We start from the raw sequence: 19,855 nt of genomic DNA on the forward strand, positions 1-19,855 counted from the left end.
GGATGGGCTTGTGAATGTGGGGATGGTGGGCTCCTTGTAGCGCAAACACCGTCCTGCTTTAGGCGGTGAGGGATGGCTAATAACGTCCACATGAGCGGGCTGCTGAGCCGCCACGATGATGAAGCCACAAGGACATCGACCTCGGAGGGCCTGGAAGAGGGCGAGGTGGAAGGAGAAACCCTCCTGATCGTGGAGTCTGAAGACCAGGCCTCGGTGGATTTATCCCACGACCAGAGCGGAGACTCGCTGAACAGCGACGAGGGCGACGCGTCCTGGATGGAGGAGATGTCCTACTACTGCGAAAAATGCCAGAAGTGGATTCCAGCAAGTAAGGAGGCTGGTTTTGCTGTTTCTTGTTGCCCTCCCTGCGTGTAGTCGGCATTGCTAGGGTTGTGATTTACCGGGTATCCATGCTGTCCTGGATGCCTTCTGCAGGATGGCTTTTGTTCAGCTCCGTCCCGGTGCTGGGGAGGAAATGCTGCCCGGGCGTTGCGTGGAGCCCAGCAGCCTCGTGCTGCTCGCTCCGTGCGTTGGGCACGCTGATCCAAGAGCCAGGCGGGTGTCTGAGGCTGGCGTTCCCTGCAAGAAATGGGACTGTCTGCTCTAATTGGTAACCAACCAAAGGTGTGATTTCAGGAACGTGCACGCCTTCCTGTGTGTCTGTCACTGACTTGCTAAGGGACTTCGGCCAAGGGTCTTGGCCTCTCACTCCCCTCAGGTGAAGACACTTTCTGCAGAGGTCTGGAAGGAACAGGGCTTTGTAGGTGCTGGTACTTTTTTTTCCTTTTCCACGTTTATGGCTAAATCTTAGCCCTGATGATTTCCCGATAATGTGAATTTAATTCATCTTTCATGGAAGTGTGTCCAGAATGTGAATTTAATGCAGCTTTGACAGAAGCGTGTCCAGCCCTTAGCAGCTAGCTGTGGGAGACACTCGGAGCAAGCTACATCACTTGATCCTTTTGCTGTTGCTGCTTGACGTATGATATATTCTGTTAGCTAAGTAATAGACTTGGCTTTACTTTCTGATTCTACGTTGTTGGACCTGTTATTAGATGCAAAACCTAAAAATTGCTAAGCACTGTTTTTTATTATCTGCTTTTATGTGTGCTTATTATTATTTCTGTGTTTAGAAATACCGAGCTCTTCAGTTGGCATCTGCCTTGCAGCTGTATCGGAGCTGCCCTTTTTGCCATCCTAGAGCTTGCCAGGAGCCTAGTGTAGAAATCTCCTCTCGATGCATGGTTAGTGAGCACCGTGCTGTTAGGGAGTGGAGCCAGCATAGTACCGTTAAGATGCTGTGCAGGTAATGGGACGTATTAACTTGAAATGTATTAATTATAAAAAAAAAGAGAGAGATCAGAGGTAAAGGTAGTAAAGGTAGCATGAGGTATCTCACCTGAGAGCACTCGATTTAACATTCCGTTGGTTTTATTTTGCAAAGATGTTCCTCTTTCTTGTTGCTGTGGAACAAATCCGAAGAGCAGAAAAAGCCAGTCACAGAGCAACAGTAACTAGATACAAATGCGTAAAGTAAACAAGCTGGAAAAAGGAAAATGCTGTTCTCTTTGCTAATTGTTCAGTTATACAGATATCAGTTGACACTTGTGAAAGTTACCAGTGAGCTCAGGCAAATGATTGCTTTCCACATTGAGTTGCCATCTAGACGTTCTGTTAAACTGCCAAATCGGTTGGTTTGGTTTTCTCCAACAAACAGTGGTGCGACTTTTATAGCTGGATCTGCAATTGACTACAAAAGCAGAGCAGCCATATATTGCAAGTGCTTGGCCTGCTGTAGTAACATAACAAAAGAGACGTGATGCTTTTGGAGAAAGACCTTTTGTGTGCGAATTTCAGAAATATTATGGTCTTAACTGTTTCCCTGTCTTGTGACTTCATTTTTTATTTTTTCGTATTTCTTTAATGCATGTTGAGTTTAGAAGTCATGATTCATTTGATTTTTTTTCCCCGTGCTCTGCTGCAGAAACAGAATTTGAGCCTTTGACTTTGGATGTGTGGGGTTTTGTAGTTGTCTCTATCCCAGTAGATCACTTTTGTTCAAACTTATATTGAGGGTTAGCAAGTCAGCTGTTTTTTAAAGTAGAGCGGGGAAACAGTTATTTATTGCAGTATATAGATTATTCTGGGGAAGCAAGAAGGAGGGAAAAATGCAGGGGAAGTGAGGAAATGCTTTGGCTTTGTGCATGTGTTCAGATGCCCCTTTTTAATGCCTGTGGTTTTCAGTTGGTCACTGCTGCCTGCTGCAACTGTAAAACTGATCCATACCTTACGTCACAGTGAGTTCCAGACCGTTCCCAAGGAGTGCTGGTCTCTGGACTCCAGGAAAAAAATACTTCCCTGCCTGAAGTTGTAGGGAATTATTTTTCCTATGAAAGGACTGCAAATCTCATCTTTTGCCTATTCATTTTAGGTCAACTGAGAGAACAGCTCAGCTACCTCAAAGGAGACAACTTTTTCAGATTTACTTGCTCGGATTGCTCAGAAGATGGGAAGGAGCAATTTGAACGGCTGCGATTAACGTGGCAACAAGTAAGTATAATCTTTGTGCCAGGAGAATAACCACAGGACTTTCTAAAATTGTTGTTTGTTGTGTATGTACTACCTAGAAAAGGAGGATTGGGTATAGATGACAAAGAAACATATACGTGAACTTCAGAAATTAATTAGCTAGGGATTGCCTGCAGATTAGAACTTGAGCATTTGGCAAGTAAATTGAAATATAATCACACAAACCACATTCCTCATTTTTCTTTTTTTTCTTTTTCCTCATTCATGTTGCTCGTGAATTTCATGGCTTCAGGCAAGTTTGGAGAAGCAAATTGCAATTTGGCTGCAAGGCACGAACAGTTTTTTTTATATATACGAACAAATGTAAAACTTGTGAGGTGGCAACACACAAACAGAGAGCTTGCCAGCTCCCTGAACGCAGAGCTCTGGCTTGGCTGCCTGCTTGCTAGCAGTAGTCCTTGCGGAATTCTGCTCTTTCAGTCACTTGCACGCCTGAGCAATCAAAATACTCTGCATCGTGCAGTAACCGCTGCATGGGTAGACTGATGCACCGTATCTTGTTCTGAGCAGGGGGCTGGTTTAATTTGAGGCGGGGCAGGCGGTGCTGGGTACTTCTGCTTGAAGTGGATTTGATCAAGCAGGAGCTGCTGCGTGAAGTGCTTCCACAGGCCAAACATTGGGCAGTACGGGCAAGACATCTTTTTGTCCTTTGGGACACTGGTAGTGCGCTGCCTCATAATAGCTCATTTAAAACATTAGTTGTAACTTCTGCAGTGCTTTCTGTTGGTGCCCAGGGCAGGGCTGGGAAAGGTTAGTGCAGCTGTCTGTGGCTGGCAGAGTGGGGGAGTTTCAGCAGATTACACACCTGGGAAGCAAAGGCTGCTACCGTTACGCTCAGCTCTGTGCAGAAGAGCGGAAGGAGAGTGGCATGGGGAAGGGAAAGACGGGATCAAAACTGGTGAAGAAGAAGGACCCCCTAAGCCTCCAGCAGCCAGAGCTGCTGCTTCCGAGTACGTCGAATTGAGGAAAGTGGTAAAATCGATCTGTCTGAAGCAGGAAAAATGCGGACAGTTATTTTTGATTTTTTTTCAGACTATGTGACCTCAACAGATCCTTATGGCCAGTTGTAAAGATAGATAGATATATATATACATATATATATATTTAAAGTTCTGAAGTACTGTCCCACCTGACTTTATCAATACAAAATTCTAGAGAAATAGTTAGCACAGTAAGAGGGCTTGTGAGGCAGAAATAGAGTATGGGGGACATTAAGGCTGTCTGTATTTCTTCATTTTGGCGTCTTCAGTGATGTATTTTCAAAAGCAACTGCCCACTGCTAGGAGACCATCTCTGTTTAAAAAACAACAACAAACAAACAAAGCAACCCCCAATAACAAAAAAAAAAATAATACTTCAAACCTGTGTGGCAGGGAAAAATAGGTCCCCATTAGAAGTGGTGTCCAGTCAAGGCTGTGTGATTGTTAAAGATGATCCCAGCCTAGCTTTATGATTTTCGTTGTATTCAAATGCATTCATTAAATATATTTAACCGTTGGTCACCTGGGGTTTACTTAGAAGAAGGTGTGTTATTTTTCAAACCTGTCCTGTAGTAGGTCAGACTGAAGTTGGTTATGAAGCATGTAGAAGATCTGTAAAAGTATTGTTTAACGAAAATGGTATGGTGACAAACTTAAGGCCTGCATACCAAGACTAAGTAGTAAATACCATGTAGCGTTACATAGTTTAACCTCTGTTCAGTTTGAAATGCAGCAGCAAGTATCTAGAAAGACTGTGGTCACAATGTTTCTGATGGATAAGGTGGTGGGATTACTTGTCACAATTTTTTTTTCTTTTTGAAAGACTTTTTTTCATACTTCCACCCTACATTCGGATCCCAGTTGTGATATAATTCATTTATACTGCTCAGTGCAAAAGTTTGCCTCGTCATAAACCTGCATAGTTAGGCGGCTTTTGTTCTGCTGGGATGGAGAAATCTCAGAAAAACAGCAGAACGTGCATCTAACAATAGGAAAATTAGAAAGGGCACCATGAAAACAGGACAAAGATGGATTGCAGAAATTGCTTGAGATGTTGCAAAAATAAGAAATTTATGAGACAGCAGAGATTTGTGTGCGTACGACATCACATGGCCGGGTGGCAGCTCACCAGCTGAAGCAGAAAAGATGCACTGGTATCCACCTCTTTCTGTTCCAGGTTGTTATGCTGGCAATGTACAATTTGTCTCTGGAAGGAACCGGCCGTCAAGGGTACTTCAGGTGGAAAGAAGACATTTGTGCTTTCATTGAGAAACACTGGACTTTCTTGTTAGGAAACAGGTAATGGCATGATGTTTCCCTGTTCTTCATTTGGCTCTGGTTGCTGAGCAAAGTGAATTAAAACTGGACAAGAATCCTGTTTAATTCAGTGACGTCTGCTGAGCCTAGCTAGCCAGAAAACTGGAGGACTCATTATTAAGAAGTTGAACTTAGGCATGAGGGGTAATCTTGAGAAGGGGTAAGCATTTCTCAAGGAGAGGGGGAAAAAAGTCAGAGAAGCAATGGAGATGCGTATATTTTGAGGGTGTTTCTTGTCTTTCTGTAGGTAGTGAACCCACAGAACCTTTCAGTCTAAGTTGGCACAGTGGATGGGCTAACCTTGTTATCTTCTGCCTGGGCTTTAAAGCAAAAAAGAGCTCCAGCAAAGCACCATGTTCCTCAGCTATAAAGCTTGTATGGACCAAGTTCCCAAAACGGGCTTTGTTCCCAAATGAGCTTTGTCTTTTAGCTTGTTTTGGGTCTTAATAATAGCTCTTACTTAGTAGGTATTGCAAACCATGGGAATGTCTTTTCACAGTCATTGTGCATTTTAAGAAAGAAGCTGTAAGAATAAGAGCACTTCTTATAAACGCTAGCCTTTTGTGGCACGACTCGTGTCTTGTATAGGTGAATGTCACATGTTTTTTTCTGAGCATGCTGAAACTGCCAAAAAATAAATGTCACTGTTAATGCATGTGCTGTTGAGGCAGGAAAGGAAATGAGCAAGCCTCCGAAGTTGTAAATTTACTGATTTCACAGACTTCCCCCTCCCTGCAGGGATTTTTCTCTTTTAAGACCTGGTTTCTCCCTAACCAGATTTGCTGTTTAGCTTTGCTTCCATTGCACGTTTGCGCCTCCTTGCTCTGTTCTCAGCAATGTTGGTCCCCTCCGGAAACGACCAGGACCCTGCCAGGAAGGCAGCTGATGGCCCGTTGTCCCTTGCTCAGGAAGCCATCGCCTCCCAGTGTTTGCCGCTGTCTTTTGAGACCCGCCTTGTGAACTGGGTGCTCCTGGCTCTGATTGAATTCAGATGAAGTGATCACTGGCCTCAGACATGTGCTCCCTGCCTTGCCTGGACTAGCTGGGGTGGAGCAGGGACAGCTGACCCATACATGTACCAATTCAAGAACTGCTACGCTTTACATCCTTGGCATATTACACAGTAGCTTCTATAGATGCTTCAAACTCTGAACTGGGGCATTTGATGTTAATCCCCTGTGTTTGAGGGACATGACTGTAAGGTATGTAATTGCAAGACTCAAGACAGCAACAAATAGTTGCCCAGCCAGCCCCAGCCCAGGTACTGAAACGTTGGACAGTGGGGGTGTGCAAAGGCAAGAAGGAATCCTGAGAGCCCGTGCAAATACGGTTTGAGACTCTATACCATGAACTAGATTCTCCCATATTCAAGGGAGTATCTCAGTTACTGGCCACGAGCCATTTTTAAATATTTCTTCTTACTTTCTTTCCTAAATGATATTTACATTAGCCCCGAGACAAGTTCTTAGAAGGCCAGGAAGTGCTCAGGTGCCCACTATAGCACACTGTCCTGGGAAGCGAAAGGCGTAAATGCAGCTCCCTGCCTCCAAGTGGCCAAAAATGTGATTCAGAAACAGCTCAGTGAGTGTGGCTGATGCAGGTATGCTGGTCCACTTTGTTGTGCTACAGGATAGGTTTTTTGACAGAAAACCCCAAGCAGAGACAGGGCTCAAATACAGCTCATGCTCATACGTCTGTGGGACAAGCGTAGGTTTTCCTCTGTTCCCTGGACAGTTTCTGCAGCTCAGTTGTCCTCAGTGGTTTCTCAGGCCCCTGGCTCTCCTTCTCTGCAGTGCCTGGCACAGCTGCAGCTATGGAGAGCGGAGTCATTGAATCCCAACACCCCCTGTGAATTCAGCCTTCAGGATTCTGTCCTACAGCTTTGGGAACAGGCTTTGCTAAATGTGTTGAAATCTCAAAGTCGCCAAAGCAGATGTCTAAATTAAGTTCCTCTTTCCTTTTGTGTGAAGTGAAACCTTTATTCCTATCTTTCCCTTACCTCTCCCATCCTGTGTACCCAGAGTCCTGTTTGCTGTCTTCAATTAGGGGATATGTCCTTGTAATGTCAGGTCAACACAGCTATCACTAGGATCCTGTTCATGTTTTGCTGTAGATAAGTGGTTGATTTAAGAGGACTATGGTTAGCTAAGGTAGGAACATGAGTGTTTGAACGATTGGGGTGCCAGTGGCAGTGTCCTTTGTAGGCTGAGCGTAGTGTGACTCATTGACAAAAGAAGAAAAATGACTTCTCGCCGTGCTGTAATTGTGTGGCATTTATGTATGGAACATATGTATGCAGCTCTTTGTATGTCAGAGCCCACTAGGTTGTCCTGAATGGTTCTCTGCTTGAGAACAAATTCATCAATCCCTCACCTTTTCGAGGACTGGAGCATAGGGATCGCAGTCAGTGGCTGAAGCACAATGCCCTTTCCATCTTTGTGGAGGAAGGAGGCTTCAGGATGAAGGCGTAGCTGGTGAGTGGGGACCTAACACTTTTTTGCATATCTCCCACTGTAGGAAAAAGACCTCGACATGGTGGAGCACAGTTGCTGGCTGTCTCTCTGTGGGGAGCCCCTTGTTCTTCCGCTCAGGGGCCCAGGAATTTGGAGAACCAGGCTGGTGGAAACTGGTTCATAATAAACCCCCAACAATGAAGCCTGAAGGAGAGAAGCTGTCTGCATCTGCACTGAAGGCAAAAGGTAACTGTTTCCAAAATGGTGTTTAGGTTCCCAGCTGGGCCAGAGCTGGAAGGCATGACAAAAGTTTACTTAAAATGACGTGTTCATGTGCATGGATAGTTACAGGGCATGATTTTTTGTCTTAGTTTTGCTCTGCTGGAATGGCTGATTTAAGAGGATTCTGTTGCATGTACTGTAGTATGAGAAGCCTTTTATATTTCATTTCAGTGCCTTTTTGCATTGTGCTAACTGATTGTAAGGCTTTTGAGATTTGTGCATTTTTTTGCGACTGAAATATGTTGTTCTTCTGTTCCTCTTTGCCCTGGGGAATGTTTTTTTTTTTTTTTTTTTTTTTCTTTTGTCCACACTGGATGCAAATTCCCTTCTGTGCAGAGAAGCAAAATTGGGGTTTAAGTGAGGCTCTAGCAATGCATTAACTTTATGCTACATGCCTTGGAATGAATTTCTTGTATATTTTGAAAATACATCTTCTAAAATTTCTAGCTAATCTGTCCTTATGACCATAAGCACGTATACAATGACTGCAGAAGCTCGGTGTCTGTTAGAATAAGCAAGCTACTTCTTTAGCAGCTTCAAAGCCACCTCTGGATCCCATCATTACCGTGGAAGGCCTCAGGAAACGAGTGAGCCGCAATCCAGTCGAATCAGCCATGGAGCTGAAGGAGAAGAGATCTCGCACTCAGGAAGCCAAGGATATTCGGCGAGCCCAGAAGGAGGCAGCTGGCTTCCTGGACCGCAGTACTTCCTCCACTCCTGTTAAATTCACCAGTCGAGGCCGTCGTCCCGATATCGTCCTTGAGAAAGGCGAGGTGATTGACTTTTCCTCCTTGAGCTCTTCAGACCGCACGCCTCTGACAAGCCCTTCTCCTTCCCCATCTCTGGACTTCTCTGCTCCCGGCACTCCAGCCTCGCATTCAGCTACTCCTAGTCTTCTCTCAGAAGCGGATCTCATCCCAGACGTCATGCCGCCACAGGCTCTGTTTCATGGTAAGAGATGCTAAGTTTTTTGTCTAATAATAATCCACGCATAGTTATCAAGGAAAACATTTAAATAAAAAAGAAACTTCCAATGAGCTGCAGGATGTCTTCAAGAAAAGGTGGAAAGTAACTGGTAAAATTCTGTTTGTCTTGGTTGCATGGAAGTCTTAAATAGGTTTTCACAGTTGTAGTCACAGTTTCTGAGACCAGAAGGAACCACCATTGTCTTCTGAGGCATCCTGAATACCCAATGGGTAGAAGATTTCACCTAGCAACAACATCCTAATTAACAGATCGTAAATTTTGGTCGGGTTGCAAAGCAGAAATGCAAGGCTAAATGTTGGTAGTACTTTAAGGAGTCAGACCTCTCTAACTGAGGAAGTAGAGGGTAAAGCAGTTCTTGTTGGACGTGCTCTGCAGAGGGTCAAATGCCCTCCTTTTGTACTACCTCTTTGTCGTTCCCTGATTTTAAACTGAACTTCTCCAGGGTATGCTAGCTAAAAATAGAGCTTGATCATTTGATTGCCAGTCTTCAGGAATTTTCAACAATTTAATGTTTGCCAAAGAGCGTGAGCATATAACTCAGGATGCAATGTTTTGGATGCCAAGGGCAGGAGACCTAAGGGGTCCTGAAATAGGACCCCTTAATGTGCCCCCTGTCCAAAATCTGGAGGCCCAAAAGTAAATAGAAAATGGAGTGTGTTGGGTAAACCCATGTAATTTCTCCTTAGCAGAAATGTCCTGCAAAGAACCATCTTTGAAATGAGACTTTATGGTTTTTTTTTCCTGTTTTTTTTTTTGATCTGTTGAACAGATGATGAGGAGATGGAAGGGGATGGAGTCATAGACCCGGGAATAGAGTACGTTCCCCCTCCCAGTGGGACTGCTGGTGCTGGGGCCGTGATAGCAGGCAGAAAAAAAGTGAAGACAGCTGAGCAGATCAAGCAAGAGGTGGAGAGTGAAGAAGAAAAAACAGAAAGGATGGAAGGTGACAGCGAAGATCCTGAAGAGTCAAACACATCGCTGCAGGTGCGGGGGCGAGACAAGAGGAAACCGCAGGTGGAGAAGGATGCTAAACCCCGAGCTCCCAAGCATACCTCTGTTAGTATTTACGAGGAAAAGCTGCTGCTGAAGAGATTGGAAGCCTGTCCCAATGCCATGAGCATGACCCCAGAGGCCCGGAGACTGAGGCGCAAGCTGATAGTGAGGCAGGCCAAGAGGGAAAGAGGGCTGCCACTCTTTGACTTGGACCAGGTCGTGAATGCTGCGCTGCTCTTGGTTGATGGGATTTATGGAGCCAAAGAAGGAGGTGTTTCCAGGTCCCCGGTAGGGCAAGCGACGTACAGAACTACTAGTCAGGACTTCAGGATCTTGGACAGGTACCAGGTGAGTGTCATCAAATTTAAGTGGTTTTTGACACTGTTTTTTCAGAGCTCTTGCTGCAGAGAACAGCACCACCGTGGGGATACCATGAAAATGAAAAGAATTCTGTGAACAAGGCTCATTTTGACGTGGGGCTCTGTCCCCACTATCTCACAAGCCCCTTTCTTCTCAGGCAATGTTCAATCAGTACAGCTTTCTATCAGTATAAGACACAAACGCTGCACAAACGCTGATGGTGGAGGCCTGGAAGTACCTAACCGCTCTTTCATGCCATGCAGGAGAGAAGTTGCCTGCAGTGCTTTGCTGAGCAGTATGTGCAGCTCATAGCATTGGGTGCTGAACCTGAGAGTGCACTGCAGAGTCCTCCGAGGTAGGACCGTCATCCTGTGGGTCCAGATCATCCTGTTACAGTGAAAGGCCCTTATTCTTTCTCTGTCGACGTGATTCCCTTGTGTTAAGTCACTGACTAATTTTCCTGATGTGTTCTGGATTTTTTTTGTACGCACAGACGATGCTGCCTGCCATGAAGGGATACCGACAGCAGACGACGAAGTTTCTGTATCGATTGGTAGGCTCAGAAGACCTCCTGACAGACCACAGCATCGTCAGCCCTTACACATCCCGTGTCCTGAAACCTTATATCAGGTACGGATGGTCAGAGGTTGAATTTGCTCTTGACCTGGGACCCAGCAGCCCACATTTCTTGGGCAGTGGTGAAGAGGTGTCTTTGTGGGAGGGGACACTTTTCTTTTGGGCAGCGATCCCCGCTCATCCCTGCAGTAGGAAGGAGAATCTCGAAGAGAAAACAGGGCAGAGGAGGAGTCACCATAGTCACTGAATGTAAGTTGCGCCTGCTTTTAGGGGAAGCCCATAACACCCTTGGTCCTGCTGTTACCACAGGCTGGCTCGATGTGCTGTGGATCCAGGAAGCGTCCTGGCCTCTGGCACGAGGCTGTTTTTGCTGAGCTGGGTGCTGTTTTCCCACATGAATGGAAGACTGTTCTTTTGTTCCAAGTTGAGCATGTCAGAAAATATTTCATGGGCAGTACCCGTTCAGCTGCGGTAGCATTTATTGTTGCTCACTCACCTTCTGTGTTTGCTTTCCCTGTTAACTGGCAGGCGTGATTATGAGACAAAGCCCCCAAAACTCAGGCTGCTGGCAGAAATCCGGGCGCATCCACACAGGAATAATCTTCACTGGAAGGCTGAGCCAGAAGCACCTGTTGATTACTGCTACGTTCGCCCTAATCACATCCCCACTATAAACTCCATGTGCCACGAATTCTTCTGGCCTGGTAAGATTCCTTCGGTGCTTGGTTTTCTAAGAAGGAAGTGGTTTTGTTCAGAAAAAAAAAAAAAAAAATTGGCCAAATGTGTCTTCAGTTGGTGTCTGGCTCAGTTCTTAGAAAACTATTATGATGTCATAGGAATGTAGTTGAGATGGAGACATGAGTTTGGTGTCTTTTGGTTTTTGAGATCATTTAGAACTGGGCAATTAGGCCCTAATTAGCACAGCACTTAAAGAAACAGGTCGTTTTGGGTAACACCATTGATGCCAATAGGAATAGGCAGTTACTAAAATCAACCATCCAGCAGAATCCAGCTTGGGGTGGGGGCTCGATGTAAACAAACAGCTTTATGCCAGAGATCCAATGCTCGTTGGAATGAAATCTGGGAATTGCTAACTACTGTAAACTTCGCTATGGTGTTCTTTATTGCTTCAAGCCTCGGTATTTGCAATGTATGGGAGAAGCTGGGTATTGATTTTTATGAATCATCTCTTTAATTGTAAGATCCCTGGGACAGCGGCTGCCCTTTACGGGGTGGGATTGGGGCCGCAGTTATGTGGCTGTTGTCTCAAATTCTTATGAAATAAGAATTGTAAGGTTCATCTAATGCCTGGATCAGCTTCTGATCAGCAGTCAACACTGCAGACTAATTTAGAAGGCCCAGTGTAAACAGTCCACACCTTTATTCCAAGTAACTGTTTACTTTACATTTTGATCTGCAGATAGTGATTCAACATTGTTTGTAGTTCAGCAGCGCTCATAAGCTGCAGTCAGGATCAGAGCTATTTGTGCTTCTTACTGTCCAAATTGTACAATGCAGGGGTAGATAACTTGGCATGTCTTCCCGTTCACAAGCTGTTTTGGAGCTCATGAGACACTCTGCAATCCTCACAGAGGCTGAACCCCTTTGTCATAGACTCTTCTCTTCTGATAATGCATTTGAAGTTCTGGCCAAGTTGGTTTGCACCTTCATTAAGTTCTTCAGGACTCACCCTGTTTTATTTAACATAAGGAGCGTGGGCGTGTTCCACCCTCCTATGGACTGTGCATCGTTAAATCAGAAAGCTGACACTCCCATCAGCCTCCATAACAGGAATCAAAGTTTCTTCCATGGAGTACATTTTCTGGGGCTGGGATAATAGGATTATTGTACCTTGGCCTGTTTCAGTAGGAGAGAGAAATGAGGACGTGATACTTCAGGAGATAAAACACAGTGTCTGCGTGGACACCAAGGGTTTAGCTTCACAATGGGCTGGTGTAATTGCTGAAGTGGTGGTAGGGTGGGATACGCAGCTAGGAGGGTATGTTAAGCTAAAATAAAGTCAGTTAGGTTGGAAAAGAACTTCCAAGATCATGAATCCCAAACATCAGCCTGACCTAACAAGTATACCGTCACTAAGCCACGTTTAATGCACTTAGGCACACCCGGACACGTTCTAGTAGTGATGCTGTCTTGTTGACTGAGTTCTTGGGCACTTCACAAGGTGCTGTGTGTCTAGACCTTATTTATTACAAATCCTTCCTGTCAGAGCTTTTCTTGTTCCTCTCACGGCAGAAACGAGCTCGCAGGTAGTTACCGCAAATGAGCTGACACGAAGCAAGATTCCTCTCACGGTATCTGGTGCCTTCGTGTCCTAACGGGAAACATCTCCTGAGCAAACAAGTGGTAAACCCTACTGAGCTAAGCACCTTCCTGCAGGAATAACTGCGTGCTGAGGGGACGGCACCACTTCATCGACGCCAGAGCGCTCAGGGCAATGTAGTGCTCCTGTACAGACACGCTGTAAGGCACTTCACAGTCAATTGCAGCCTTGAGATAATTAACGCTGCTCCCTATTGCCAATCAATTCCTCCCACGTCTTACTCCACCCTGCTCACTCTCGAGCAGGAAAATAATTCACCCGCTTTTTTATGCCTAGCGCTTTATGAAGTCTTGCATCTCATCAAGAGCGATAAACATTGCTGGAAAACATACTCTGCTATTTTGTTACCCCACGTTCAAAATATATCTTTGATCGCCAGTTTGAGGCTGAAACTAGCATTTATGGCGTGATTGCCATGTCTTGCGCTTCGTTTAGGGCCTGTCTGCCCAGCCAAATTACCAAGCAGGCTTCAGTGCTGTGAGCTAAACTGCCTGGCCCTAACATGCCGCGTAGATGTTCTTAGGCTGCAACAGCAGCGTGGTTAGGCAGGGTAACAAACTCCGCTCAGAAGTCACTGCCTTCAGGTGTTTCTGTCCAGCCTCTGACTCATAGAAGCACCGCTGCCAGGGAGGCTGTTTCAGTCCCCAGATTAGAGAATTTGCACACTAAAAGCAAACATTTTGATAGTGCTGAAAGCTGCGGTCGGGTTCACAGTGTAGCTCACAAAACAGCTCAGTACAGGCAACGGAAGAAGCAGGAGGAGGTCAAGGCCAGGGAGAGAAAGAGACAAGAACTGTTTGCAGGTAACACTACCAAAGCTGAAACCCCATTTCAGGTCTGCTGCACCCGGAGAAAGTTTGCAGGAGGAAGAGGACGGAGTAGCTGATACACTCTGAATTGCGCCCTTTGCTTGTCTGCGGGCAGGTCCTTCGGCGTTTGCAGAGTGGAACGGTGATGGTGCATGCCGGCCTGCTGCTGGCCTGGCCCTTTTCCTCCGGTGGTACCGTAGCCCTTGGGAGCCCCAGGCAAGGGGCACAAACTTACTGGGACCCAATCCAGCAAACATTTGCACATGCAAGTAACTTTATCCATATGCATGTCTAGAACTGGATTCTTAACAGTCTGCTGATATGGCTCAGAATACAAACTAAGGAAAGATTAGCTGGGTGCTGACATAGTGACATATACATATATATATACATATATATGTATTAAACCCATTCCTTTTTTTTTGTTTTTTTGGTTTTAGTTTTATCCTTAGGTCATTTGGAAGGAGATTGGCTTTAACTTCTTTGTTCCAGAATCCCCACTAGTAAAGGAGTCTTCCCCTTTGTGCGTGCTATGTTAACTTCTGCACCTATTGACATCAGTGCCAAAAATCTCATTTTTGTCTAAGGGCTTGGTTGAAGCATCTGTCAATCACAGAGCCTTGCAATAAGGCAAAAGGAAGAAATCAAGTGTTTACAAAAGGGCTTAATCCGAATTTCCATGGACGTGTGACACAATATAGTCTGCTTTCTGCTTGGTTTGCAGTGCCTTCAACTGCTGTTTCTCTCTTTCTCTGCAGGAATTGATTTGTCAGAATGCCTACAGTATCCAGACTTCAGTGTTGTTGTCCTTTACAAAAAAGTTATTATTGCCTTTGGCTTTATGGTGCCAGATGTGAAATACAATGAAGCTTACATCTCTTTTCTGTTTGTTCACCCTGAGTGGAGGAGAGCTGGAATTGCAACCTTCATGATTTATCATCTTATTCAGGTAATGAAAAAATATGTTCACATAAAATAATGTTCACATAACAGTAGTACTGTAAATTTGGGGTTTGAAAGGAAAAATTGGTAACAGAGGTAATAGTTCGGTTAGAATACATGGTAGCTTTTCTTATCTACACCTGAAAGCTTATTCTGGGACTAGTGCAGTTGCATGAAATCACTTACTGATCTTAATCATTCTCGTTCACGTCTAAAATACACTGGTTCAAATGCATTAGAGTTGAAGATAAAGTGTTTGCAACCGCATTCAAATTTGTTTAGACTGGCTTGTACTGGGCTTTGTTGCACAGGGACACTTGGAAAAATTAATCTGAGCTAACTAAAGGGGTAGGGTTAAAGTAGTTAAACTTCATTAAACCACTGAATGAGTGCTGTCTTGCAGGTGGCCTTAATTCCATTTACTTCCTTGGATTAAATTGCACAAATTTGAGAAAGGATGCAGACAGATGTCCTTTTTCAGAGCCCAGCTGTGCATCCTCAGGACCCACGGTTTTAATACTCCCTGAGCTCTCATGGCAGAGCTGCTGAGGTGAAAGATTCCCTAACTTGTTTTAGTTGAGATGAGCTGCGCTAGTAAAAACTCACCATTGAAACTGTTTTTACTTGTACTCGTTTGGCTAAGGAGAGATAGGGAGTGCTGGCAAATCCTTGGGAACAATGATCTGTACCTTAGAAAAGCAGTTTCCACCAAGAGCAGCTCCTCTTGGCCACCTGAGGGTAATTCTACCAACAAAGCTTTCTGCAGTGCCCACCTCTCCCTGGTTACTAGCCTGCGTCAACATGCAGAGCAATCTATTTTAAATTCACCTCTTGCATTTCCTGAGCCTCTCTGCCTGAAGTGTTTAAGTAAATTGCCCTCAACTGCAGTCAGTTGATGTGAGATGTCAACACCTACTAACAACAGGCACAGAGATGAGCCAAGGTTTGCAGGGATCCAGCAACCGGACTCCTGTCTCTCCGGCAGGACTGGGATGCGTTTGCAAGTCAGATGTGGGGAATCGCCACAGCTTTTTGTAGGACCTATGGCACCAATTAATGTAGGACCTATGACACCGATTAACCTGTTTCTGTTTCAGGTAGACCAGCGTTAAATTATCACGTGGAGAACAGCCAGGCAGGTCTGAGGCTGATTAGACTTGCTAGCAGTGAGAGATCACCGCTATATGTTCAGCTCCTGTTAGATTTATTTTTCCACTGCTGCATATGCCAGTGGTAGATGGCAGTCGCTCATGTAGAAGTGGTGACAGCGATCTTCTCTCCCTCTACTGCCAGGCTGTGTGTGCTGCTTCGCAGCCCACTTGGGCTGATACCGGGGTCTGCTCTCTGTAGCTAAGGCCACCTTTATCCTTTGGGTGAAGGTCTGTCTACTGAAGATAAAGATCAGTGTGCTTAAGTTGGGGGTGAGTTCTTGGGGACAGCATAATCTAACAAAAATTGTTTTGATGGAAGTGGCGAGGACCAAACTGCATCTTCTTCATGATCTCGTTCCAATCTCCGTTTCCCCAAAATGGCTTCTCATTATTTCACTTTTTTTTTCTTAAATCTCTGTGAGGCCGTTTCCCTTCAAGTGATCTACCAGGTAGATTTCCTAAAGGGTGTTATTATTGCCACTTAGAGTTACCATACATGCAATATACAGAGAATGCTATTAAAGCACTAGATAAAAGCAAGAAAAAAATACTTTATTATTATATTATGGCTTTATCAAAGATAAAGATGCCCGTATAATCTCAGATCTTTACGGTAACTTCAGCGATGCCATTTGCTGTCTGAACTCCCCTGCCTTCTCGGGAGGGGAGTGCTGTGCCCTGAAGGATGGGAGAGGAGCTGGGTGGGATGTAGAGGAGTTCCAGTGTGACAGCCCAGAGGTGGCGTGGTGGTGCAGCACGGTCCCAGAGAGTTCAGCTCTGTTTGCTGATGGGGAGGAGCACAGCGCTTGATCCTTTGGCATGTTTTGTCTTTTCTTCAGGCCGTTGTTATTAAGTGTTTGAGATTAGTGCTGTATGCTGAGATTATTTTTAATGAACAATTGCTTAGAATTTGACAATGGAAAGCTGAGAAATTATAATCCAAAGCCTTGCTTTTATTGTCAGAGGGTCCCCATTTCTCAGAAACAAAGCTTCTGAGGAACAGTAGCTGGCCTCCCTTCACGTTTCAGCTGGTGCTATGTGTGGCAACTTCTGTGTCGAGACCTGCGATTTTCTCACGTTTCCTCAGTAACTTAAATACCAGAACTGATGAATCTCTTCACCTCCGCATTCCCCCAGAGGCTTTCTCATTCTCTTGCTGTGATACCTTTTTTTTTTTTCCTTTTCCTCCCTTGGCAGACCTGCATGGGCAAAGACGTAACCCTTCACGTCTCTGCAAGCAACCCTGCTATGCTGCTCTACCAAAAATTTGGATTTAAGACTGAAGAATACATTTTGGATTTTTATGACAAATATTATCCCTTGGACAGCAAGGAGTGCAAGCATGCGTTCTTCCTCAGACTGCGGCGCTGATCTGTCCGAGCTGTTGGGGAGAATGTGCGAGAAGCCCAGCCTGTCGAGCATGGCTTTCAGCAGAGGACGTTGGCTGTCACGTGAGAGCTGGAACACACCTATGCCTTTTTCCCTAGGACTTCTAACATCAGCAGTGCTGTATTGTGTGCTGAAAGTGCAATCCAAAGGGATTGGTTCATGCTCTCCAAGGGAGAGAGAGGCCTGGAAATGCCAACTGGGACATGCTGAAGCCACTGGAAGACTGATATCCTTATGGGGAGCTTTTCTGACACTGTTACTTTGGAGAGCCCCACTGATTTAAAACAAACAAAAAAAAAACACAAAAAAACCAACTGTTCATTTCAGAGGGGCCCCATGGATTTCAAATTTTGAAACCTATCTAAAGTTGCAGGCTTTTCTGTTTCTGTTTTCGTTTATGGAAAATGAACATCTAAACTTAAATCATCCGCAGTGTTTCTGTGATTTGATTGCTCTGTTAGGAACGGTGTCTTGAATTCGTGAAGGGGAATGCGTATTGGTGCATATAGCTGTATGCTGACTTTAGGAAAGCTCTACACAGGCCAGAACTGCAATACTGGAACCACGTTTTAGGAATAATGAAGTGTGTGTGAACTCACGTGATCCTGAGTGAAAGGCTCAGAGGAGATATCTTTGTTCTGTCCCTTCCCTGCGGCCTTCCTTCCCCCCCGTTGCCCCTGTGCTCAGTGTGAAGTTCTTGTAGTGCGCAGTGTTTTGTGTTCAGGAACAAGATGTCAAGTAGGCTCGTAGCTAGGTGAGGGAGGACACAACAGCTGCCAAACCAGCTCTTTGAAATCGTGCAGCCTATCTGCCAGTTGTTGATGCTGCAGATCAGCCCTTTGGGCACACGTCTAACCACAGAGCCAGCCTCGCAGGCTCCAGCCAGCATCCACCTCCTCCTGCTACAGACAGAACAAAAGTCGGTGGCGAGGTTTGAAACGCAGGCTCTAGTTAGTAGAAGCAACCTGTGTGCAGCTGGGAGGGGGCAGAGGGCAGAGGTGAGCTAGTGCCAGTTCTCGGAAGCATCTAGGTGGTGATTTCACAGTAATGTGAGAGAGAGCAAAAAAAGTAAAGAGGAGAAAAAAAAAAAAAAGAAATAGCCAAGAATTTAAGAAAAAAAAGTTTGTTTGCACAGTTTAGCAACTTTTCTCTCTCCCTGGTTTTTACTGCAGAAAAGCAGTGAGTTGGCAGTTGGCTGCTGCCTGACTGAAGGCCAGTCAGCGCTTTTAAAACATGAACCATACCCACTGTCCTGTTCCTTTTCCATCAACTCTTCATTTTGGTAACAGCAGGAAGGTGGACATGTATGTTTTTGTGTAGCCAGGAGTTGGTGGGAGGAAAACAGAGCCCATCCAAGAGCTGTGTGCCCTAACATCCATGCACATTTCAGCCTGCTTTATGACTACGTGAAAATTTTTGATGTTAACTGATGTTACGAGTTAGCTGTACTTGGAAAGGAGAAAAATTGTCTTTATGAATGGAATTAAAGCCCTTCCCTTGAAAAAGCCTACCCGTAGTTATACTGTTTGTTAAGCTGTCGTTCCATCATCTTTTTTTCATTGAAATTTAGAAGACTCATGTATGGCCAAGAGAGGATGCTTCCTGCTTCTCTGAAATGAAATCCTGCGGGAGCGCGGACAGCGTTCTTCTTCAGGGAGATGAGTAAGAAAGGACTCAGTAAAGGCTACAAGGGTTGGGGAGCAATATGGCTGGTCTGCAGAAACAAGAAATTGCTCTGTGACCTTGCAGGTCCACCAGCATTTATGTGGAGAGGGCTTGTCTTGTGCTAATTTGCTCTGTTTCTTGGAAAAGCAGCCAGTTAACTGCTGTATCTATTATATTTCACATTCCTGGGACTGACTATAGGCTTAAGTTTTGATTCCTTTGTGTTACTTTATGTGCTCTGGGAAACTGCTCCTTAGTGCTGCCTGTGAAAATCTGACATGGCTTTGACTTGTTCACCATGAAATCCTTTCCTGTTGATCCTAACGGCTTTGGTGAGAAAAGCGTGCAAGCGCAGCTGTCTCAAGGATCATTTTACTGATGGTCTGGGCAAAGACAAATGGCCGTGACCCAAGAAGACCTTCCTGATTTCTGTGAATGAACCAAACCGTGCACTTGGCCTCCTGCTTCCCTCCTCCTCGTGCCTCCTCCTCGGAGACCAGCGTGATGAGTTCCTTTAGCTGTGATTAGAAAGCCAGCACCCACCCCGCTTAATGACACAAATACTGCGCGCTTCCTTGAGCCGCGCAGTGACTGTAGTGATGGTTGCAGTTGCCAAACATGACCCAATTTAGCAGAACAAACTTTTATTAGAGAATAAAGGTGGAACTTCACCGTTTCCTAAAAGGGTAGCCAAGCCCACGCCTTTCGAGGTGCTTGCGTGTGCTTTATGCTTCACAACCAGGAGGCTGTCTAGTGTCGTTAGCTTTTTATTGCTTGGTGATCTACAGTGGCTGGGTGGATACTGGGATCGTTCTGCGTGGTGGTCAGTAACGTGGTAAAAGCAATGCTTTGCAGTTTCCTTTGAAAGGGAATTATCTTTCCGTAGGTAGCGTGCTGTGGTCTAAGGGGTTACTGCCGAGCCGAAACCAGCCGAGAGCCACCCCTTTCCTTCCACCAACATGGCGCCCCCCCTCCCGTCACCGCAGGGACAGGACTACAGCTCCCGGCAGGCCCCGCGGCC

The 19,855-nt window shown here is 45.4% G+C and overlaps 1 protein-coding gene and 1 long non-coding RNA gene across 4 annotated transcripts; one reads left to right on the forward strand and one right to left on the reverse strand.

Annotated features, from left to right (window-relative positions):
- Positions 1-72: 72 nt before the first annotated feature.
- Positions 73-18,679, forward strand: KAT14 (lysine acetyltransferase 14). 2 transcript variants are annotated; one of them, XM_048078903.2, is made up of 10 exons: positions 73-328; positions 2,432-2,550; positions 4,747-4,868; positions 7,404-7,585; positions 8,153-8,572; positions 9,378-9,949; positions 10,455-10,591; positions 11,066-11,241; positions 14,446-14,636; positions 16,978-18,679. In XM_048078903.2, exons 1-10 carry the CDS (start codon positions 73-75, stop codon positions 17,149-17,151), a joined length of 2,349 nt encoding a protein of 782 aa, XP_047934860.1. In that variant the 3' UTR covers positions 17,152-18,679. The 2 variants fall into 2 exon arrangements, with proteins under 2 accessions (XP_047934860.1, XP_047934861.1); XM_048078904.2 differs by having other exon boundaries at positions 8,156-8,572.
- On the reverse strand, positions 335-1,989 carry LOC136790338 (uncharacterized). 2 transcript variants are annotated; one of them, XR_010830070.1, is made up of 3 exons: positions 1,619-1,989; positions 1,400-1,463; positions 335-579 (listed from the first exon to the last, which is right to left on the reverse strand). It is a non-coding gene; the product is annotated as an uncharacterized lncRNA (long non-coding RNA). The 2 variants fall into 2 exon arrangements; XR_010830069.1 differs by having other exon boundaries at positions 1,400-1,514.
- Positions 18,680-19,855: the final 1,176 nt, after the last annotated feature.

The sequence above is a fragment of the Anser cygnoides genome, chromosome 3 (assembly GCF_040182565.1).
Source record: "Anser cygnoides isolate HZ-2024a breed goose chromosome 3, Taihu_goose_T2T_genome, whole genome shotgun sequence".
Classification (NCBI taxonomy): Eukaryota; Metazoa; Chordata; class Aves; order Anseriformes; family Anatidae; genus Anser; species Anser cygnoides.